Below are 24,845 nucleotides of genomic sequence, written 5' to 3' on the forward strand. Positions count from 1 at the left end.
TCTACTTTTTTAATGTGGCTACTGGAAGATTTTAACTGTGTGGCTTTTATTGTATTTCTTGGGGGGGGGGACGTTGGCTTCTATCGTATTTCTATTGGTCATCGCTAGTCTAGGGATTTTTAAGATGGAGTTAATGTAAAGGAGCCATGGAGTGATATTTAGGATATTCTGGAATCCCCTGAACATCCATCGAAAATCTTGTGTGCGTGGATGTGCATTAGTTATTTACTATTGTGTAACGAATTAACCCCAAATTTAGCAGCTTAAAAAAACAGGTATTTATTATCACACGACCTTTGTGTCAGGAATCCAGGTTTGGCTTAGCTGGTACTGCATTCATCTGAGAGCTTGTCTGAACGTGGATCTACTTCTACTCATGTGGCTGTTGGCAGGTTTCGGTTCCTTGCTAGCCACTGACCAGAGATATTCATTTTTTGCCATATGACTCTCTCCACAGTGCAGCTTACAAGATGGTGGCTGGTTTCCTCAGAGTGAGTGAGCAAAAGAGCAAGAGAGTGAACAAACAAGATGGAAGCCACAGTCTTTTATTATTATTGTGGGAAAATTTCCATAAGGAAGCCATAGTCTTTTTGTAACCTAATCCCACCACTTTTGCCACATTCTAGTCATTTGAAACAAGTCACTAAGTCCAGCCTACACACAAGGGGAAGGGATTAGTCAAGGGTGTGAATACCAAGAAAGTATTGGGAGCCATCATAGAGGTTGCCTATCACAGTGTATCTGTGTGGGTTTCTTTCTAGAGAGACCTAAGCTTTTATATGAGTCTCAAAGAAATCTCAGACCACACCTCAATGCCCCTCCCCTTCCCAAAAAGATTTAAGAACTAGTTTGGAGGGAACCAAAATGGAGGTTTTGGCTAAGGAAGAGATTTTCTTCCAAGATTTCAGTGCTAAATACAAAATTTAACCATTTGGTCATGTTTAAAAAAATGTAACGAGAGGGAGCCATATAAGACGAAAACTCAACGTACACTTAAGTAAAATGATCACAAGGTTTGTTTTCTCACAATTTATATAGTTTTCTCCCAGGCCTATTAAAGTTTCTGAGCTGCTAATGTTCTGTGTTACCCCCCTGTGGTATTCATGTCTCAGGAAGGATAAATGACCCCATGGTTTTCTGTGACAATAGAGTTGAGATGCAAATATAAATCTCTCTAGTCCCGCTGGTTCTACAGTGTCTGGACCCTTCTCCAGAGGAGCTTAGTTTCCCCCATAATCTCTCGGTCAGGGTTCCCTATACTCAAAGAGACACGAGAGTCTCTGGAATGATTCAGTGAGACCCAGGTTAAGCCAAGTCCGTGTGGCCCCATCACTTAGCATTGCTGGAGTTATGGTTCCAATCTAATTAGCTCCTACTGTAGGGAATGTATTAGTTTCTCCTCACTTATGCTTTCCTGCCTTTGTCAACATCTCTCCTTGGTTTTAAAAACCAAGTGTACGAACTTCTAGAGCTGAGATTTCCAGAGAAGGGTCTTAGCCAAACCTCAGTGATGGGGGTAGATAAAAGGGAATGCCCAGCCTCTTTATTCTGACAGCAAGTGGAAGTGAAAGCATTACATTGGGCCAGATAAGCTGTTATTCTTGGAAAGTGGTTTCTGGAACCAGTGGTTGAATTCTTTCTCCCTATAATGAAGGACTGAGCAGACATGTGAGAAGTAGGTCTCCAGATATGTGCATTACCAAGCTCCCAGGGTGAGAGGCAAGAGCCTGTGCTTGAGTCATTGCAGAAGAAAGAAACGACGCCATTTGAGTCAATGTGTTTTTTTCTTCTCTTTGGCCCTTGAAATGAATCTCCGTCTGTTTCTCTAAGGAAAATTCATGTCTCTTAGGACTCATAGGAAATGCCTACTCTAGTAGGTTCCCTGCTGACTGCTCTAGCTCTTGTCTTCCAGTCTCTGGGCAATTCAAAGATTCTGCAAGGTATTTATTGATCTGATTTTTGTCACAAGCGTTGGTGACAGGAAGGGTTAGAGATAAGAAAGTAGGGACTCTGATATGGAGAAAGTTCTAGATTCTGGCTTGGCAGATGCTGTCTTGTTTCTGATCCTATTCATGGGCTAGAACCACGTGAGCCCTAGACTGAGAGCCAGGAGGCCCTAGCCTCTAGAACCATCCCGATTCCCTCATCTACCCTGAGGCCTTACTTTCTCCATCTGTTGGCTGAGGGGGCTGGGCTCGTTGACCTCAAGGGCCTGTTTGCCCTGTCCCTGGATGATTGCCATCTCTTTCTGGATGCAGCACGCAGAATAGCACATGGCAAGAGTGAGGAAACCCACCCTCCGGGCCTTGGGCTAGCCGCAGCAGAGAGCTCCGCCAGTGCCCTTGTATGAGAGGCATAAACTCAGATACTCCCAGACCCTGGCCAGTCTTACTGGAGCACAGCCCCTGGCAACCCCAAATCCTACACCCCCCACCATCCAAAGGAGCCACCCTGATTAACAATAGAAAGACCGTGTGGGGGCTCAGGCAGGAAATCAACATTCCCTGAGAGCTCAAAGGAGGCCATCGAATTCATTTCCCTTTGAAAATCAGCACCTAGGAGTCCGTACGCCCTTAATCATCTAACTGATCCTTTTTTTCCACCCTCTCTCCCAAATCTCAGTTGTTATAAGAATGTTCAGTGGGTTTGGAATTATCACAAATAAAAAATGCCAGAAAGATTTTTGGATAAGAAACACTGAGCTCTGCAGCTTCCGGAGAACTCAGCGAGGAAGAATGTGGACGGCACTTGAAACCAGTCCTGGCTGGCTGCCTGCTCAGAAGCTTCCGGTTTCATCTGGACTCCCAGGAACATTATGGATGGCACCTCTGAGGAGCTCGGCAACCGAGGAAGGTGGGCGCAGCTGTTCTGACATGCCATCTAGAGCTTAAGGCCAAGAGCAAAACGGGACCCTCCCGAGGAGAAAGGCATCACTGCTTAGCTTCCCTATGCGAGCTGTGGGCTCCTGCTGGGAGGGGGGTGTAGGATGTGGGTATGTGAGCGGGTGGACTTCCTGCCGCACTGCTGGGAAAAGGCACTCTGTAACTGAAGCTCTCGTTAGGATTAATTGGGTGGACAGGCCTGGCAGGGCCCTGGAGAACATGAGTACCTTTTTCCTTAGGTCTGTGGCCGGCTCAAAGCACAGGCTTCAGCTGTTCTGGTCAACTCTTGGGAAGCCTAAGCTCCCCTCACAGTTTGGCTATATATAACCTGATCTTTAGACACTCCTCATTCCGCTCACCAGCTCCTGCTGGGCTGTAACCGATACTCATCTTTATAATAAGCGCGGGCAGGCTCAGAAACCTAGATGATGCCTGACGGTGGATGGGTGACTTCAGTTAAACTCGAGTATCTCCTGGGAGAGACCGTAATGGGTGGGATCCCATTGGTCCTCACCTCCTGCCCTAGCTAAAGGATGAAACAAAAGTGGCCAATATGAGAGGCGTTGGGGGACAACTGGAAATGAATCATGAGTCTCTGGATGTGAAAGATGGGGGACTGGATTCCTGCTACAAGACCACCGACGAGGCTTTAAAAAGGCCATTTCAGAAGAAGTCAGAGACAGGCAAGACAGATTAATAACCCTTTTTTTCTCAGTGGTCATGAGGGCTGTCCGCCTTGGCCGTGTGTGAGTTTCCAGCGATGCTCCCTTCAAAAGGAACGTTGATTCTTCGCTTCTAGTGAAGCCCGCGTTCGATTCTCAGCATCCATCTCAGTCTCTTTCTTCAAGTTGACCTCCCGGCTTCAAGCGTGAAATGTGTGGAAGAGGGTGATGAGGGAGGAGGTTTGGAAGCCATAAGCCTTTTATTGTGGTCTCTCTGAGAGATTCTTTTGATGCGAAGACCCCTGCCCACTTGAGGCCGAGGAGAATCCTCACCGTGGCAGGTAGAGTCTTGCGTTAGGCCCGTTAGGTCCGGCGGTGCTGGGCGGTTACAAAGGCCCTTTGGATCCTCCGGCCCCTCCGTTCCTACCCTGCTTGCGCGCGCTCTCTCTCTCAACAAGAAATTTAAGAAAACATTTTTAAAAAACCGCTGTCCTGCCCATTCCCTCATGCAAGCCTCAGGACAAGCCTGAGTAGGCAGTACAGGGCTTAAGAACGTAATATATAATGGTTTCCCTCAGTTTTATTGAGATACAACTGACCTACAACGTTGCGTAAGTTTAAGGTGTATAACATGATGATTTGCTATGTGTGTAGTTTGTGAAATGACTATCACGACAAATTTAGTTAACATCCATCATGTCACACGGTTACAAAAATTGTTTCTCCTTGTGATGAGAATCTACTAGAGTGCTCTTCTTTTTTAAAAGTTTATTTGTTTACTTTGAGACAGCGTGCGTGAGAGTCGGGGGAGGAGCAGAGAGAAGGAGGGAGAGAGAGAATCCCAAGCAGGCTCCGTGCTGTCGGCGTGGAGCCTGACACAGGGCTTAATCCCACGAGCTGTGAGATCATGACCTGAGCCAAAGTCAAGGGTCAGATGCTCAAATGAGTGAGCCACCCAGGCGCCCCAGAGAATCTACTATAATGTTCTTTTAAAAAAAAAAAAAATTTTAATCTTTATTTTTGCGAGAGAGATAGTGTGTGAGCAGGGGAGGGGCAGAGAGAGAGGGAGACACAGAATCCGAAGCAGGCTCCAGGCTCTGAACTGTCAGCACAGAGCCCGACACGGGGCTCGAACTCACAGACTGTGAGATCGTGACCGGAGCCGAAGTCGGACGCTCAACCGACTGAGCCACCCAGGCGCCCCTATAATGTTCTTATTGATACCTTGGCTGACTTGATGATAGCCGATGAGAAGATACAAAAACTTCTACACTTTTCTAAGGTTTTCTCGAACTCATGTGAGGGACCCGTGCTAGGAAACCAAAGATTATTTTGTGATCAGGGCCATAGGATTAAATGGGCGTCTGAAATCCGGGAAATGAGACCATCAACACTAGAAATAGCCATTTTGATGACACAAAAAATACCAGAGCTTATCAGCAACCTAAAGAGCTAAGGAGACGAAAACCTACCCTTGGAAACGAGAGTCTGTGGCGATCAGTTTGGGACAGATTCTCGTCTGTTAGGAGCCCGAAACTGTGTTATAAATTCTCATGATAATAGAAGGACACCTCTTAACGAGCACCTTCTGGGCTGAAGAAGTTGTAATGAGGCAAACTTTTTATAATCCAACAGATTTGGCAAAAATAAATATGTCCTTTTCTTTTTGTATGTATACATACACAGTTTGCTGATATTCCCAGAATTAAAATTCTGAACAAAAGACGTACTGGGAAAGCACTGAATCTTTCTTTGACGGTTTAGGGCTCTGATCGCTCTAAATAAGGAGTTAGAGAGGACATTCACTTAGGGGTTTAGACAATCCATAGTCGTTTGCAAACAGCCCTATTTTTACTGTTGTTCCCAGCCAACATTTTTGCCCTGTGGTGTTTTCGCAACTATAGCCATACCCAAGTTCTAGAAAAGCGTGAGACAATAAAACTTTCTTGTTGGTAAAATGGCAGAAAACGTACCAGTCTAAGTTAAGCAAGCCAAGGGTTACTAAGGAACGCTCTATCGGTGGTAGGTTAGACCTGAGGATTACGGTCAAATTTCACATTTGGTCAGGTCAGTGCTCGGCGGCCTCGCTGTGTAGACGTGGGGACTTTAGGTACTGGTTGTCTGAGGGAGAGTGAGTAGTTTCCACCCCATGTGCCAGCGCTGTGGCCCCTCAAATTGACGTTCATTCCACAAACTTCTGTGGCACTGCCTTGCGTCAGAGTGGAGCTCAGTGTTGGGCGAGATCCCGGGCTGAATGGTCTCACTGACTATAAGCAGAAGACACACGCTGTTATTTGGAACTCCCTGTGCTCCAGAAGCTTCTCCTGCCACAGGGATGGTGTCGGGGAGGCAATGCGGGAAGGCCGCACCTTTCTATAATTTCCAGAAGGTTGAAACGGCATCAGTATCGATGGAACGTGACGTAAACCTCATCAGCCCCGTGAACTGTGGAACCGAAGTCATGCCTCTCTTTGTTCTGTGGCAGGAAAAAAAATCCCAAACGGTTTGCGGGGAGAGGGCAGAAGAAACCCACCTCTGTTAAATCCGAGTAATCTGTGCCCTACCCCCCGGTGACCCCTGCAGAAAAGAGACGTTTTCGTTTCCAGCGGGACAAACGTGTGCCCGGGCAGCGGCGTCATCTGAGGCACCGAATGAAGATGACCGACCGCTGGGGGTGTTTTCGAGAGCAGGAGCACTTCCTCTCTGCTTCCTTAGCGAATTCTGTCCTTTCGGGGGTGGTTTTCTTGAGCAGTCTGGCTTGGGGGCGCGGGGAAAAGGGGGTTTACCTGATTCCACCGTGGGAGTTTCATCCGCCCCCTGGATGGTTCGGTGTAGGCCCGTGTCTAGACTGATTACAAAAGTGCCAACCAAACAAAATAAATACCTACCGTCTCACAGAAAAGGCACGAAAGCAAACAGTACGAGCGAGGAGAACAATGCCTCTGTTGTGACAGAGTCTTGCTGAGGATGACTGAATTCCCGCACCCCCAGGTTCCAGTTTGTAAGGGCAACATTAACCGTCTCGAAGCAGGCCCTGGCTTGAACGCGTTCATTTGGAAAGGCAATGTGTTCTGTCAGATGAGGGTTTTTTTTTCCTCGACTGCCGCGAGAATCAAGATGCGGCTCCGTACGACGAAGTCTGTCCGTACGCACGTTTCTGGAACGCAGGTTTCAGAAACCAGCCTTGGCTCTCAGCTGGGCAACGTGACGGTTGGTTCGTTCTGCTCTTTCAAGGGGACGCAGCGTATGTAAGGTGATGGAGAAGGCCCCGAGTCCGTTCTGACTTTGCACTTGCCTGGCCGTGCGACCTAAGGCGTGTCTCTTGGCCTCTCCGGGCCTCGGCTTCTACGTCTGTAAAACGAGCGAGCGGGGGGTATCACGGTGGGCTTGGGGCTCCAGCAGACCAGAGCAAACGCAACAATTTCAGTGCCTAAAGGTACCGGAGACTGGGGATTTCCACCCCCAAAGAAAGCTATAATTACCATTTGTCCGAAAGAGCTCTCAGACATGCCGTCTCAAGCCGAAGCTCCAGTTAAGCGACCGTCACGTCAGAGCCACCTCCGACCGACGCCAGGTCGGCCCGCAATGGGGTGGCCGGCACGCCACGCGATCCAAGGCACATTTGTTTGGCCAACAGGTTCGTGTCGCCGGAGGCGGGACCCTTGGCTCGTTCATCTCGTTTCTCAACGTGCAGGCACCGAACGCCGACTCTGGGCGAGGCCCCGGGGAAACGTTTCTCCCGGAATCCCGTGCCTGCCTCTTCCCTCCTTCTTCCCAGCTCTTCTTGACTCTGGTGGTTTGTGGTCTCAGGTACAAAGGGTTGAACTACAGATACTGCTCAGTTCGTGGTGTATCGTCGGGGTTGGTCTGCATAAGCCCCCTCTCCTGCTTTGACTCATTCATTATTCTTTTTATCCCCAAAGCCCACTCCCGTGTAGCGGCCGCCACGCTAACACGGCCAGTGTGTATCTCCCGGTGCGCGTGTATTTTTGGAAAACGTGTGTTGTCCTCCGCGAAAGCACCTTGGTTCATTTCAATGCTGGGCCTGTTCGGTTTCTTGGTTTGTCTTCCCCCCTCTACGATTTTAAGAAACATCCACGCTGCTGGCTGTACGTGCTGTCCATTGCTCCTACCCACTACGTAACACTCCACGCGCCCCCCGCACCCTGCCTCGCCCCTCTCCGTGGACAGGCACGCTGGTGTCCAGTAGGGCCCCACGACGAGTAGCCTCGTGTGGGGTCCGTGACGGACCCGTGTCGTGCTATTCTGCCCGAGACACCCTTCCCCCCTTCATAATCTGGACAATTTCTACAGTTTCTTCAAGTCTTCTTGACTTGCTCTTTTCAAAAACGGGACAATCTTATCCTTTCTTCTACGCTGTCTTCAAGGGTTACATCCCGGACCCATCGACCATAACATGTACCATTCTGGTCTCTTGCGCATCCCACATACACTCCTGTTATAGCGTTTCTATTCCACGGTCATTTCTTTTCTTTTTTTTTAACTTATTTTGAGGTAATCTCTACCCCCAACGTGGGGCTTGAACTTACAACCCCGAGATCAAGAGTTGTGTGCTTCACCAACTGAGCCAGCCAGGTGCCCCCGGTACCATGATTTCTTGTCTGTCTCCCTCAGTATATGTGAACGAAGCCCACACGACACAGGCTCTGGCACAAAGCATCGCTCAGGCAATACTTACGATAATGACTACTGGCTTCATCAGACACTGATTAAGCACCAACTGCATGCGAGTCCTGCCCTCTATTTTTGACGCGAATCACTCAAAGTCAATATACTTACTTCTAAATCTATAAAAGTGAATGAAAAGTCATGAGCTTATTTCGTCGGCTCCTTGGCCAACCTAGCAGACCTCTATCCAGACGAGTGCTATCTCCTTTCAAGAGGTACAGTGTCTTCGAAATGTCTAGGACTTTTCTTTGGGAAAAAACCCTCCACAGCCCATAGCACGTTCTTTGGAATCTTCTCAGGGAAGCCTTTGTTCCCCGAAGGCAGACCCGATTTTTGGAAACAGCTAAGAGCCACTTGGCAGTAAATCCAGCGAATGAGGTGGGTGATGAAGCCGAAGAACATTAGTTTTTGGTTCCAAACAAGGTGTGACTATAAAAAACGGAGCCTAATTTTCTTACACGCTACATAAACTGGCTCGAGAGCAACTTCAAAAGAAGACTTCCAAAAACGCTGTGGCCTTGGCAAGAAAAAAATCGCTCTAGTACACGCACGCACACACACACACACACACACACACTCTCTCTCTCCCCACTGCCCCACGTACAGCGTATGGTGCCTGCCCCAGCATCCAGACAAGTAAAACCAAAAGCCCTTGGAATTTAGTTGTAAGAAGGACACCTGGGGGTTTCAGTTGGCCTGAGGCTCATCGTTCACGCGGTGTGTACTGTGGCTTCTAGACAAGTGTCTGTTTTCCAGGACTGCTCTGGTAGAGGTCCCGGGCTTCCCTGGCACGTAACTACCCATGCTCCTTTCCGCCCGGGCTCGAGCAGCACCGTGGGCTCAGCCGAGAGCAGGACAGCACAAGAGGACCACTGACCCCCTGGAGCACGGAGCAGGGCTGAAGGGGACGAAGGAGCTGTTTCGAACAACAAGACAAATCCAGAAGAGGCAAGAGTCAGTGATTGAAAATTCCTGGCGTGGAAAATCCAGGAAGGCAGATTTAGGCTTAAGCTAATAAAGACTCATTCCTCTTATGGAATTGTATGTTTAGGATAAGTCTCGTGTGTGTGAATATACATACACAGAGAAAGAAAGACTGGAAGGATATAAATAAAAATATTTAATAGTAAATATCCATGGGGGATGGAATTAGGGGGTAATTCCCTTTTTAAAACTTTATATAATGCTGTATTGTTAGAATTTTTATTACCGGGGCGCCTGGGTGGCTCAGTCGGTTAAGCGTCCCACTTCGGCTCAGGTCACGATCTCGCGGTTTGTGAGTTCGAGCCCTGCGTCAGGCTCTGTGCTGACAGTGTAGAGCCTGCTTGAGATTCTCTCTCTCTCAAAATAAACTTTATTTATTTATTTATTTTTAAATTTTTTTCAACGTTTATTTATTTTTGGGACAGAGAGAGACAGAGCATGAATGGGGGAGGCGCAGAGAGAGAGGGAGACACAGAATCAGAAGCAGGCTCCAGGCTCTGAGCCATCAGCCCAGAGCCTGACGCGGAGCTCGAACTCACGGACCGCGAGATCGTGACCTGGTTGAAGTCGGACGCTTAACCGACTGCGCCACCCAGGCGCCCCTCAAAATAAACTTTAAAGAACAGACTCCTTGGGGGGCGCCTGGGTGGCTCAGTCGGTTGAGCGTCCGACTTCGGCTCAGGTCATGATCTCACGGTTTGTCGGTTCCAGTCCCGCGTCAGGCTCTGTGCTGACGGCTCGGAGCCTGGAGCCTGCTTCGGATCCTGTGTCTCCCTCGCTCTCTGCCCCTCCCCTGCTCACACTCTGTCTCTCTCTCTCTCAAAAAATAAACATTAAAAAAATTTAAAAAACAGACTTTTTATCACCTATATGTATTTCTTTTGCATAAAATAAGCTTGCTAAAATTTGGAGGTAACCAGCAACCAAATAGGCTACTTTATGACCTAGTGAGGAGCCCTGCCTTAGGCAGTAATCAAATGAAGATTGTGGGATGAGCCAGCTGGTCTTTTCCAGCCTAGGGATTCCATATACCCCTCTATGATTTAACCTTGTTCAAGTACCAGAGTGGGGCTGGTGGATTTTCACACGTGCATTCGATGAGACAGAGGCCTAGAAACTTCCAACAAGACGGGCCAACTTCCCAGCTGCCAGGCCCATTCTAAGGACAAAATAGTCATCTTACCATAATTCATGTGTAGGAAGTTTAAATCAAAGGGTAGAACGAACACTTCAAAACTGAAAAGCCACCCAACTAGCCATGCAACTGGATTCTGAACTAGAGGAATAGAAAATATAGAAGGACAGGAAAAGACATGGATAGAAAGTGAAAAGAGACAGGCTATTGGGTGTAAGAAAACGTCAATAAAAGATGGCAGAGTGTCCATGGTTTGTAAATGGGTGTGGTTATCCATTTTAATCCCGAGCATTTAGTTGAAGCCAGCGGACCATGGACATCCCAGAAGAGCGGTCTTCTGCCGCCATCACTTAGCCTTGACGGACCCAAGCGGACGGGCCGTGTACCAAGACGGCACACGCACTGGATGGCTTGGGTCGTGTTCTGGCCGCTGAAGCATGTCAGATACGACCGTAGGCTACAGAAGTCCTGAGAGGACGTGACGTCAGTGCTAGGCAAGACAACGAACGGCCCTACAAAACGAGAGCAACAAAGAGGCTAGACATCTTGCCCTGATTCTCCACTTTACAAGAGGGAAACTGAGGCCTGGAGAGGGGAAGTGAATGAGAAGGGTGTGGAAAAGCTGACAATCCTGGGGCACCCGGCTGGCTGTCGGTGGAGCATGTGACTCTTGACCTCGGCGTTGTAAGTTCGAGCCCCACGTTGGGTGTAGGGATTACTTAAAATCTTAAAAAAAAAAAAATAAAAGCTGACAATTCCTTTCATCTCCCAGAGAGGAAGGATGGACTTTAGAACAGTCCTCTCCTGCTCACAGGCATAAAACCTGGCCTCAGAACCACAAATTATTTTTACCACCTTAAATAAAAGCCTTCCTGCAGAAGGGGCCGTTATTAGGCGATAAGTCCGCTCTGGTTCCTTCTTCTGGTCTGGTGTTATAGTATCGCACTCTGAGTCCGAGGAGGAAACCTTCGCAGTATTCGGGTTTCCTGAATCCAAGAACAAAGATTCCTACACATCCCGTTCAGACACAGAAATAATGATGGTTTGAAAAACAAAGATAATTCCCTTTCCAGTCTTACCAGCTGCTACAAATCACTGAAACCAGATTCACAAATACAACTGATCGTGGTCCACGACCAAAGCAACCGAAGGAAACGCTGCACCCAACGTCTCCAATTTGTGTTTGTGAAAATGTCTGCAACGGATGAAAATAAATAATGGAGGCCTGGGGTCCTCAGGAGACCCTGACAGAAGTGTGTTGGTGACAGCAGGACGAGGGGGGACGAGAAGTCGTGAGAAATGACGCCTCCTGTGTCCCGCACGGTGACCTCTTGCCATGGGACGGAAATTGGAGACCCTGGCTGGGACCAGCTTCTAGATTCAAAGGGGACTCTCGGGTCCCTTCCTTGATCTTTGTTCGTGCTCCTTGGCCGTGTCTCAGCCTCTCTTTCTTATACTTTATAGTCATTCGGCTCCTCCTGTCCTTGCCCTCAGGGGGGGAGTTGAGCTTCTGCTCACGAGAAAGAATCCATAACGTTTCCGTCGAGCTGGGCTGGCTAAACGGGCAATACTCTGGGCATCGTAACAGCGGCAAGTTGGGGATCCCCGAGGTGCCCTGGCAGCAGAACGTCTAAACCTCGACACCTGGGCCATTATCGCCCGTGACGTTGCGCGTGTGGAGACCAGCTGCCAAGTTGTCATACCGGCCTACGACGGACAGGGAGCAGGTACTGAAGTTAGCACGGCCATCAGACCTTTTGCTGCGGGAGAACAGGGATCGCATCGTTGGCCTTCTCCCATCTCCGGCATCTGGTACGGTAGCGGACACGCAATGGGGACCCGAAACCTAGCTGTTGAATAAACAGGTGTTGAAGAAGCCGCCTGTGGCCAAGAGTGAACGAGGCTGCTTCCTATACACCGTGGCTTTCCTGGTGCCAACCTTTGCAACCTGAGCCAGGGCAGGTGCTGGGCCTGTCCACGTGGCGGCCCCCGGACACGGGTGACAGAGAGTAAGCCTGAGACAACAGCAGAGAGGCTTGGGGAAGCGTGTCTTTGCGCCGTTATGATTTCCCGGACCCGTGTCTCTGGGTTAGGGGAAGGGAGAATGTTGATCACGTGACTGTACGTGAGCCACACAGACGGTTTCTCTTTGGGCAAAGCTTTTTCAGCAGAGGGAAATTTGTCAACGGAGATAGGAACTTTCTGGGACACCTTTGGTCTCAAAGGCAAGAAACATACTCTACGACACTCCAAGATTTCTACGTGCAGATTATGCACCGGGAGTGTTTTGCCAGGGGTGGCTCTGACTGGGGCCGGGGGCCAGGACTCCTACCCAGTCAAAAGGTGGGCAAGGAGGTGGGGCTGAAGGACCTCACTGACACCTGATGGGATTTTCTCCTGCCGAACAGAAAGCTGGGTGAGGAGGAGGAGAATCCCCACACGGTCGCCGTGTACAAGGGCTTACAAAAAACACCCGATGCACTTTTATTTGAGCATTTATTATTTTTTTTTCCAAAGAAATCCATGCAAAGGGAAAGAGAAAGAGAGAGACGGAGAGAGAAAGACATGGTAACCATGTTCTAGCAGCCAAACATAGGAAAATAATTTGGCACAACTTGAGTGTTTTTTTTTTTTTCTTTGCAAAAAGACGATCTACACTACCACTAAAATTTACCTTCCTCAAAGACGCCATTTGATTTTCGAAAACGTCACACGCGGTTAGTCTTCTACTTAATGGCCGGAGGAGGTATACGAGATAAAAAAATAGAAAAAAAGAAGAAGGTGGGTCCCCTTCTAGGGGAGGACCACAGGGTGCTGAAGGGCAGCACGTGTGCGGTGCACTAGGAAGTCAGTGCGCCGGGAAGAAAAACCACGCCACACAGATCGCCAAGCTGGTTAGAACCTTCAGGGGGAAGTGGCCGCTCCCCAGGTTGTGAGAGGCCGCTATCTCATTGTCCTTCTGACTCACGTGCTGCTTGTCTCCAGGAGCATCGTCCACATCCAGATCATAAGCCAGTTCTGCCGAAAGAAAAGAAGAAGGTGAAATACAGGAGAGCATCAGCTGTGGGCCAGCCGTGACTCCAGCATCTGTCTGGAATGTTGGGATGCCCCAGCTCTCGTGGAAAGGATGGCTGCCAGGAGATGGGGAGGTGCCGGGGGGGGGTGCGGCCCCCCAGCGGAAGGGGATGGCTAGAGGGGCTCTTAGCAGAGGTCACACCAACGGGGAGAAGCTGACTTCTCGCCCCCCCCCCCACCTTTGGCTCCACTCACACCCAAGGGGGCACACTGGCACCTTGTAACATCTCCCCGCAGGCAAGGCTGTGCTGGAAGGTCATTTTCATCACATCTCACCGGTATTAAAATGTAAGGTGCTGGGGGGTGGGGGGTGACTATGTGTGTGCCCTTGTGTGTACGTGTGTCAGAGGGCTGGGAGATGTTGCAGACCCCCAGTGTGCCTTTCCTGGGCCCTGCGCCCCATAGATTTTCTCCTGGGAACCTTGCTTGAATTAGAGTCGAGACAGTGTAATTTGCCATTAAAAGTTGTTTTATTTTTCCCAAATATTTCTTCTCCGATCTTTGCGGTCGTCTTTTCGTGCCACCCCTTAAAACACACACACACACACACACACACACACACACACACACACACACACAGCAAAATCAACCTAATGCATAGGATTTAAACTGACACTAAGCAAAGACCAAGGAGAGGCTGAAGGGCAAGGGCTTTCCTTCTTTGACCACCCACCATTTATGAGATATGCTCACGATTCTGAAAAAGAAATTGGGATGTTGACGTCGGCCTAATTGGAACATCTCTCAGAAGGCAAATCTGAGTAGATAATGGTGTATCAGGAAATTCAAGACGGCCAACCCCGGAGCAGAGGTCAGTTTCTTTCAGATTTGCTTTTCCAGATTTAGAACTCAATTCTACTCCCATGGCTTTTCTAGACTCTGTCGCCAATGTGGCTATTTCAATAGCTTGGGAAGGTGATGCGATGTGAGTGCCCTCAGCAGCCAACTGTCCTGTGGCCGGCGGAGCTGGAAAGATCCCTTGGGGACACTGAGATGCAGAGCAAAAGGCACAGAGGAAATGATTGGGATTCTACAGAGGGAAGGAAGGAAGGGGAAGGAAGAGCTCCTCTTACAAGGGATGAAACGGTAAGTCACAGGAAGACAGTGTGGGGACTCAGCTGGTCCAGGATGCCTGCAGAGCAGCGCCAGGGCCCGGGGCTGCTCTGAAGCTGGCAATGGTTAGAGCAGGCAGCAAGGTCAAGGTGATCAAAGCCAGGGGGGATTACACAGACTGCAACACTCCTCTCCAAAAGGGCTACTGTAGTTTCTAATGCCACCGGCAATGATGAGAAAAGCGACTTACCGGCCTCATTGGCAAAAAGATAACCTGGTCAGCATTCGATGATATATCAAGGTTTCATTAACTGTATGTATTTGATTACTGCACAGATCAACTTTTTCTCTGCCTTAGTTTACTAGTTACGTTTCTTAATGCTTAACGGTTCATATCCTTTGCCTTTTTATCTGACAGGTATTAAGGTTTTTCCTATTCATTGGAATATATATTTTATTGAATCCTTTGCCGATCATAGTTGATACAATGTTTCTGTTTTGTTGTTAAGTACACATGCTTTTCATTGCCGTACCAAGAAACTTTTCACATATATGAATCTGACTACATTCTGCTTCTCTAAAGCTGAGAAAGTTTTTTGCCTTGAGGGCCAGTAAGAATTCAAATCCAATTTTCCAGGGAACCCTCTTACCCAGGGAAAAGCGACTCACCAGACTCTAATCTGGATTCCCTCTCCCTGTAAAATAAATACATACAAAGAAAATAAAAAGAAGAAAAAAACAAAGAGCAGTGCTCTGCTTGGAGGTCAGACGTCTTTCTCTGGAAAGCTGAACTATGCAGAGCACACAGGCAAGGCCGAGGTCAGCACGGGCTCAGGTCATGATCGGATTTCACCAAAGCTGAGAACACATATGGCTCTATCTGTTGAAAGCGCAGCCTTGAGTCTCGAGGCAACTTCTCAACTTAAATGCAGGGGAGTATTTTTAGGGTTGACCTGAATGACAGAACTCCGAGCCTTGCTTCCAGATTCCTTTTCCGGATACTCCCTTTGCCCAACGTCGAGATGAAACAACATCTATTAATGTTACCACCGGGCCCCTGTGCTATTTGTTTTGCTCTTCAAATAATCCACGAACACCGAACGGTTTCGTGTACTAGAGCAGTGACGGTTAAGCCCGGCAGACGCGAAGTCTGGTAGTTTCTAATCTCCCGTGCCACCAAAGACCTCTTTTGTTATTTTTATCTCTTGGACCCTTTGTTTGGGAATCATAAAAAGGACTACCAGTTAGTGAGTCCTCACTGTGTGCCAGGCACTGTACTAAGATATTTACATACGTTACCTCATTTAATTTAACCTCTTCAACAGTGTTGCAAGGTAGCCATTATGATTCCCATTTTACTGATGAGGAAGCTCCAACCCAGGTTACTTTTTTGCCCATATCTGCACAGCTGGTAAGCGACAGACGTGCTATTTGAACACAGGTCTGACCCTGAAACTTCACATGAAGCTATGCCACCTCTTGAACAATTCTGTGTATCAAATAGACTGTAGCGATTTAAGTAGCAATGGATTTGTTTCTTGAAAAAAAAAAAATCCACCTTGATTAGGAAAATACGTACTGCCAAAGAGAACTTCTCAAAAGCGTGAGAAGAGTCCAGTGTTTCCACGTGAAAGTGATCGCATACTTGTTTGAGTAGCATTATTAAGCTTTGTGAAATTCTGAAAAGAGCTCTGGGTTTGAGGACCGAAAATGGAAATTATGTCCCTTCTATTTCTCTGAAGAAATCAGCAATGATGGTCAGGGCTATTCGATTCCCCAAGCACAAAGCTGGCCTGAGTTTTCCATCTCCAAAGGGCCCCCGGGAATATTCGGAATACCTCTGTATGCTTCCGAAGCTGTGGCTAAAGGTTTCGTGAGGCTCCCCGTCTAACAGCAGCAACCCTACGGCTGGGCTTTTATGGCTTACATTGAAGCGAGTCTCACCAAAGACACATTCTGGGCCTGGGCCACCATCATGGAGATTAGTGACAAAGGGGACAGCTTAGTATGACGATGAAGCATTATAGGAGATAGAAGAAAGACCAGTTTTGGTCAAGGATGAATGGGGACAACCCTGGATGGGGGTGGGGGGTATAATCCAGTTTAATTCAACAAACTTAATGGTAGCCTACAAGGTCCCAAGCATTGAGCTAGAAGGTTGGAGAAAGACTTAGTGCCTGCCTTTAGGAATCCCGCCCTCTGGCAAGGAAAACAGACTAATAGACAAACCAACCAGATCACCTTGATTAGGAAAATACGTACTTGATTAGGAAAATACCAACCAGATACTTGGCAGAAGGTCATGAGGGCTCAGATAGAGACACAAGCAGAATACGTTGGGGAGAGAGATCTCCAAATAGAAGGATCTGGGAAGACTTCTCAGAACAACTGGGATATAATCTACACCATGAAGGATGGATGGAACTACGGCAGAGCTGAATGAGATGGTCATTCATTTCCGGCAGGGGGTTCAGCTTGAGCGAAACCATCAATATTAGGGAGTGCAGGTAGGGCATGCTCAGGGGGAGAGAGGTAAGGCAGGAAGGACAAGTAAGGGCCAAATCATGATGGACTGGGAATGCTAAGACTTCACTCTGTGGGCAATAGGGAGCCACTGAAGGTTTTTAAAAGGAAGAAAATCACAGTCTGATCTGTGTTTTTTAGGAAGATCATTGTTAACAGTTTGTAGGACAGCCCTAAGTGGGAGAGATTGTCAGACATCTTAGAAAACACAAGAAGCCTGTGGAAAAACGATCTGGAGATCAGCCAGTAGCAGATACAATTAAAAAAAAAAACCTACAAAAGAGTGGGGCGCCTGGGTGGCTCAGTAGCACCTGACTCTTGATCTCAGCTCAGGTTATGGTCTCACGGTTTGTGGGTTCGAGCCCCACATCAGGGCCTGCTTGGGATTCTCTCTCTTCCTCTTTCTCTTCCCTCCCCATTGTGCACATGCATGCACTCTTCTTCTCTCTCCAAATAAATAAACTTAAAAAAACCAAACCTACAAAAGAGCTAAATCTACACCATACCAAAACCTTCTCATTTTGCTACAAACTAGATTATGACAATCATTTGAAATCATTCTCTTTTTAAATTATTTTTTAATGCTTATTTATTCTTGAGAGAGAGACAGACAGAGAGAGAAGGGCAGAGAGAGAGGGAGACACAGCATCCGAAGCAGGCTCCAGGCTCTGAGCTGTCAGCACAGAGCCCGACGCGGGGCTCGAACCCACGGACCGTGAGATCATGACCTGTGCCAAAGTCGGATGCTTAACCGACTGAGCCACCCAGGCGCCCCTTAAACCATTCTCTTTTCAATCATTCATGTCTTCGTTTATCAGTGATTTTCCAGAATATATCTTTGCTCTATTAGGTACATACTAGAAAACGCACACAAATTGTTTCGACCATGCGATTGATTGTCGGTGAAACGTTTTAGGCCAGCGAGGAGATCTCACGCTAAACCCAGAAACTGGCTTCTATGTGTAATCGCTTTAACTACACCTAGAGGGTAGAGCCAACAATTTGTACTAATTACACACTCAGCTCTGACTCTCATTTTGCCCTCCTTAGTGCTGCAGATTAGGTAATCTCTTCATTTATTTCTTTTCCTAAGTAAACCCTACACCCAGTGTGGGGTTTGAACTCGCAATCCCGAGATCAAGAGTCACGTGCTCTACTGACTGAGTCAGCCAGGCGCCCCTAGATAATCCCTTTACAACAGCTGTCAGTCATGAAGGGCTGAGCTTTGCGTTGAAAAGTTTTTCTGAGTTGCGCCAAGCACTCGGTGGGGAACCCTCCAGCCTTAGTTACTCAGAGTCGCCCAGTGGAGTCCCTAAGAAAGGCTGTGCCACCCGCAGAGTCTGGAGCCCTGGCTCAGCCACTGTCTTGACTAGTTCTCCTTTGGCAACTCATTTCCCTCTACTCTGAGCGTCTGCCATTCCATCTGCCCCAATCAGGGCGTTGGACTGGATGAACTCTCCGTTCCCTTCTGGTTTTATTTCCCTCCGATCCCCGGGCTCCCGGGGCCCAAGTGGGGGACACGGTCTTCTGCAGGCTGCCGTCCTCCCTCTACCCACACCAGCCAAGCGGCTCTGTCCCCAGCAGAACCTCCATAAGCAAGCCGCTTCTCTTCGGATGTGAGTTTTCCTGGTGATGTTCATCGGCTACCAAATTCTGCATCCTCTTTCTGCTTGAGCCGATCTAATCTTGCGTAAGAGACGCCGGCAATACACAGATGTGCGCCGGACCGCGGTTTTCTTTAAACCCTGGCGTAACGACTGGCGCCGAAGCCAGGACACGCGAAGCTTCGGGGGAGAAGTGGCCGGACCCCGGGGTGCACCGAGCAGGCGCGCACGGGCGGCGCCGGAAGATGTGTCGGCCAGTGAGACGAGCCCGCGGGCTCCTCCGAAGCCGCTGGGGTCTCGAGTGCGTAACGGGACGCAAACGCTCACCCTCGGACCGACCGCACGGGCCCCCGAGGACAGCAGCACGCCGCTGCCGGGCCTCACCCGCGCCAGCGGGCGGGCCTCCCAGGGCGGCCTGGAAGGAGAGCGGCTATCAAAATTCCAGGGGAGAGAGCGCTGCCACTGAGCCAGGCTTGGGGGGCTCTTCCTTGCCAAGCCTGCGGCGGCAGGTGGCTTCAACCCGGCCCCGACGGAGCAGCGGAGCGACGCCGCCATCCCCGCGCTTCGCGCTTGCCGCGTACGGTGGGCTCCCGAGGCAGGGCCGTGTGAAACCTTCGGCCCGTCGCCTGGCGGGCCCCGGACGCTAAAAGTGGGGAAACGTCGGCACAAAGCGCGCTCCCCGCGCTACTGCTCACTCCGCCGCCCACTCACGGCCGCCCTCGGGCGCCGCCACTCGCTTGAGAATCCCGGACCCATCTTGCTTTCCTCGCCCTTCCCGTCAACGCCACCCTCCGTCCCGCCACATGGAGCCCCGCTCCTCTGTGAGCTTTCGGGTGCCAAACGACCACCTGGGCTTGAAAGCGGAAGAAAGTGACTTTGTTCGTGACCCCGGGGGCCTCCGGGAGTCTAGGTTTTCTGCTTCGCAGGTCGGGCAGGGGGAAGCCGGCCCATCTGTGGGCCTCCGGTTCTTAACTGGTCTACTGGGACCCCTTTCGGAACGGGCCCGTTTCACGATACGCCTTCGCGGCGCGCAAGTGAGTTGCCCATTTTGTGTGCGAAATGACTGTAAGTTCTGGGAATAACCCAGCGGCCTCTCCTGGAAGAGGGCTGGGCGAGGAGATGCTCACTGCATTTCCGACAGCCCGGGCCAGCTGCCAACGTCCTCAGTCACAATGATGGGATGTGGAAAAATACGGTGGCTTTCCCCATCAGTAGAGGCGTGGCCTCTCCTACGGTGGCTTCTGTCGCTCGATCCAGGGTAGCTGTGGCTTCAGGTTACACCGCAGCGGGCTGTGGGTACACAAAGCCATGGCGTGCTTTTTTCCTAAAGATACGGGAGGGAAAAGCACACCATCTTATACTAAACCACGCAAGGCCGTATGATGGAGAAGACGCGCTACGCGCGGGGCGCCTGGGCGGCTCAGCGGGTCGAACATCCAACTCTTGATTTCGGCTCAGGTCACGATCTCACAGTTTTCGAGATCGAGCCCCACGTCGGGCTCTGTGCTGACAGCGTGGAGCCTGTGTGGGACTCCGTCTCCCTCTCTCTCTGACCCTCCCCTGCTCGCTCTCGCGGTCTCTCAAAAATAAATAAATAAATAAAGATTAAAAAAACAAAAAAGAAATGTGCCATTTGCAAACGCATTTAAGACTTCATAAATTATTTCACGTTTACTAGGACCTTCGGGTCATGTCAGAGGTCCTCCGGAATGGGTGTCCACTCTGTTCACCGATGTACGGGGTGCTTCGGTTGGAAGGTCTTCAAAGCACTGTGAGGACACTTGAGTCATCTGCGCTTTGTACAGTACTCAAAGCTGGACGCTCGGATTCACATACTCCTAATTAACGACCTCAGGTAGGCTTTTCTATGGCCACTTCCTTGTTGAGAGGAACGCCACGGTAACTGCCCTTAACTGGGGCTCAGACTGCTAAGTTTATGGATACAAAACGGTTTCCAGGAGGTTCGACGACTACCGATGCTTCGCTACTGCCATGAGCCATTAAGAAAGGGAGAAACGAAAATATCACTTAACCCCTCTGGAAATTAAACCATTTGACTACAGAATCTGATTGTGACAGGGGCCACCACCGTGCCTATCTAGGTACATCATGAGTCAAGTCACATTCCCAGCAGCAGAACAACCGTGTCCTAGAAACCCTGATAGTACGAGTGGGTGGCGTGGGCGCTGGCCCTCCTAAGCCAGCCTTCTGCGGATCCGCCTTCTGCGGATCTCATGTTGACAGATCCTTCTGACCCGAAGCTGCCTGACGGCTCCACGGGAATCATACCTCATCAAAGCCTTCGCTTGCCACAGGAGAAGTTACATCATGCCATGGGACAGAGACACTGCTCTGCAAGCTCCAGGGGAAAAGATGATGAGAACGGGCTTCGAGAAGGCAAGGGAAGAGAACATTGGAAAGAGGGGAGGGGTGGCATGGTCCACTGTTTACTGAGAGGTTAAGCAAAGTAAGGACTAAGAAGCAGCTACCCGATGTGTCAACCAGATGGTTCCAGGAGATTGCTGAGAGACACTCAGTAGGGTGGTTGGGTGAAAAACCAGACAGTACCGAGTTGAGGAGAGAGCGGGAGGTACTACGGGTTCACTGACCGCTGATCAGCCTTCGGAGAAGTTGGAGAGTGAATGCGACGAGGCGCCGTCACCCCGACGGGGCCTGAGGTATCCTGTCACAATACCTAACTCGTCTGTGCCGCCACGCCTCGTTAGAAGGTGCCTCCAGAGCGCCAACTCGAGACGGCTTTTGGAAATGCCATATTCTTGTTATCCCTGCTACACGGGCAGCCTGGAGTAGACACTCAGATACCTGCACGCCCATGTCTATAGCAGATTATTCACGATGGCCAAAGGGTGGAAGCAACCCACGTGCCCATCGGTGGATGAACGAACAAAAGGTGGCACATTCCTACGACGGGTATCGTTTAGCTATCGAAAGGAACGAGGTGCCGATACGTGCCGCAGCATGGGTAAAACTTGAAGACGTGCTGAGTGAAAAGCCAGTCACACAATGCTACAATTATATGACTCCATGACATGAAATAGGAATAGGCAGAATAAGCAAACTTTGGAAAGAGTGGTAATGGTTGCACACCATTTTGAATGTAATTAATGTCACTGAATTGCACACTTAATACTTTACACGTTACACATATTTTACCACGATTAAAACAAAAAAACTATAGGAACCAAAAGACAGTGGCGTTTGGGGCACATGCCAGTTCCTGAAGGGACTTGCACTGCAACTCTAGGGTTTTACTTTGGAGAGGGGTGAGTGTGTGAATGTACCCTATAACAATAGCATCCACCCCCCAGTGATACCCCTTCAGTGCTTTGAAAGGCAAGTTGTCCAGGGGCGCCTGGGTGGCTCAGTCAGTTAATCGGCCAACTTCGGTTCAGGTCGTGATCTCACGGTTCGTGAGTTCGAGCCCCGCGTCGGGCTCTGGGCTGACAGCTCGGAGACCGGAGCCCGCTTCGGATTCTGTGTCTCCCTCTCTCTCTGCCCCTCCCCTGCTCACGCCCTGTGTTTCTTGAAAATAAATAAATAAATGTTAAAAAAAAAAAAAAGGAAGAAGAAAGTCAAGTTGTCCAGAAGAATGAAATTGAATGGATATTTAACACTACCCTAGAATTGCAGATGTGGCTCCTCAACTGGGAATGGAGGAAGAGGGGAGCTTTTGTCAAGGATTTTCACTGGAGACCAATTGCTGAAGAGAAATTTGTATACCATCTCAGGAAGATTACATTTATTTTTGTGGCTCACACAGATGATGCTAAGCTGCTAAACCATATTAAAAAAATCAATTAAAGGACGCACTTTGTCCTCATTACTTAAAAAAGCACTTAATGGTTTAGATTCACGGAGCTCTGTTTATAAAATAAATGTCAGGCACGATGCAGCTACAGAGGTATGCGTCACTGGGCTTTGAGGACACAGAAGGAAAACACAAAATGTCTCTTATTGTAGCCACATCCAATTGCTGGCGAGGTGTCAGGAGAGTGAGGGAGGGGCCTTATGGTACCTTGAAGCCCAGGCTCCAAGATGCTCAATGAAAAGCACTGTGATGGCATTTGGGGTAAAGCTTTAGACATACTTAGATGGGAAAACCCAAAGCTTGGTAATATTCCATTTTTAATAAGCCACGGTGGATCTTGCCAAAAAAATGTACCCGAGAACTAAAATTTTTGCAACGTCCTGTCAATGCCCAACAGCAAAGAAAATGGGTACAAGAGCCAATGGGTCAAAATGGCTCCAGTCCCTGAAAACACTCAGCCTGGATGTGGGAACACTGCAGGCCAGAAGTCATCAGCAGGCAGGTGTCCTCCCAAATGATAGATGAAAACCTTCCTTAAGTTGTTCCACCTGAATTTCTTCCTCAAAATCTCTCCAGTTGTGAAATGCCTCCATCATCATCAATGGGATCGGGGAATTGAGATTACTTTCCCCTCAATTTACTTGGAAGAACACCTTGTCCTCCTGGACCCATCTTCCTACCTTCCCATCTTTAGGTCTGGACTGTCAGTGAGTACCTGATCCCACACCCACACAGGCGCTCTCTCCTCTGTCCTTGGACGCTGGCCATTTCTCTCTTTTCCTTCAGCCCCTCTCCCCTTCCATACCTCCCTGGAGTCCTCAGCATCCCAGCTAAATACGATACCCATTCCAATCCAATGGCCCACCGCTATCCAAGAAAGACCATTCTATTCTGGGATGGCAGGAACAAGACAACATGCTTTTTCCTAAATCATGGGTTGAATCACATTTCTCTCTTCCTCAGAATCCTTTGATGGCTCCTTACTGGATGTGGGATCAAGTCCTATTTCCTTAGCATGGCATTTATGAACGTCTCCATCTCATCTCGTCTTGCTTTCTAGTTTCAACTGCCCATATATTTCTCCAAGTACCATGGAGTGTAGTCATACCGTCCCATTCATTTGCTGGAAAAGGCAAGTTCTTTGAAGTTTCCATGTCTTTCTCCATGCTGTTCCCTCAGCCTGGGATGGTCTCAGTCTCTCTCTCTCTCTCTGTTTTTCTCTTTCAGGTCTCAGCTTACATGATACCTCTTCCAGGAAGCCTTCTCATCTCGCCCCAGCCAAAATTAATCACCTCTCTCTCTGGCTATTAATTGGATTGCATTTCTATTATGGCATTCCTTTCAATTTGTCTCATAGGAAAGTTAGTGATTTCTACGCTCCTGTCCTTAGCTAGACCATAAGCCCTATCAAAGCAAGAAATCAATCTCTTTCCTCCCTGTAGCTGCCACACAGCACCTGGCTAGCACAGATGCTTACACACACGCTTGTTAGCTGACCGACTGAATGAATGCACGAATCAACGGCGGGACGCGCACACACGTTGTCCTCAGTCTACTGAGGGCTACTAGCTTGGCAGACTCCCTTCCGGAAGAGTCTATCCCCACTGACGGATGATTTCCTAGGGGAAAGAGTCCCGCTGAGCCACGGTGAAGACAAGACAAAGGCAAGGCCAGTGGTGGGGTGGCCCAGGAAGCAAATGGCAGGGCTCGCACCCTGACCCCTGGATTCCAAAGCCCTTCCGACAACAGCCAGTTCTCATTACCCCCAGCATCAGTTCACTGTGCTCAGGGTGGATGGGATCTACAAAGATTACTTTCTCATTCCCTTTTGCTGCCTGGAACTCGATGCCCTGCTATGTGAGCAGCTGACACACGCCGGCATTCCGTGTGCCACGCTGGGCAGGAACCGGGTTTTCTGGTGAGCGGGTTCCGTTTATTTCTTGCTTGGCAACTTCACGACTGGGTTCCCATACCTTTGACCCCGGCCTCTGCCTCCAGATCCACCCACCCCTGGGCCACACCCTGCCCTTTATATCACCACCGATGCCCAAGCCCAGGGGCTGCCGGTGATGGAAATGTCAGCGCCTGGCTGTGTGATGTCAAAATACAGCTTCGTCTTCTTGCTTGGCTGTAACAGGTCGCAGCAATAAGCCTTTAGCCCGCCCCTGCAGTAACACACGCCGGCACCCTCTCCCCTCGCAGAGGTCTGTGGGATCGCTGCCAGGAAAATACAATGACGTGGTGGCGTGGGGAGAAATACAATTCCTTAACCTGAAGGTTCCATGTTTGCATTTTCCCCCTCTTCCATCTCTCCGGTCACTTTGCCCTCCCTTCCCATTGCTCTTTAAACTCTTCCCGTGTCCAAGTATTCTCTCCTCTTCAGTCTAGTCACCGCTCCACTCCCACGGT

General features: G+C 49.3%; 1 protein-coding gene across 4 annotated transcripts in view; it reads right to left on the bottom strand.

The window, feature by feature from the left end:
* Window positions 1-13,200: 13,200 nt before the first annotated feature.
* Window positions 13,201-24,845, bottom strand: part of GPC3 (glypican 3) — a 424,445-nt gene continuing 412,800 nt past the window's right edge. For all 4 annotated transcript variants that reach the window (XM_047082089.1, XM_047082088.1, XM_047082087.1 and 1 more), the window contains one exon: window positions 13,201-13,370. In XM_047082089.1, coding sequence (XP_046938045.1) covers window positions 13,201-13,370 — 170 coding nt within the window. The remainder of the gene's footprint in view (window positions 13,371-24,845) is intronic.

This window comes from Lynx rufus, unplaced genomic scaffold (assembly GCF_022079265.1).
Source record: "Lynx rufus isolate CCGP_SWC_20201006 ecotype Redwood Valley unplaced genomic scaffold, mLynRuf1.p SCAF_19, whole genome shotgun sequence".
Lineage (NCBI taxonomy): Eukaryota > Metazoa > Chordata > Mammalia > Carnivora > Felidae > Lynx > Lynx rufus.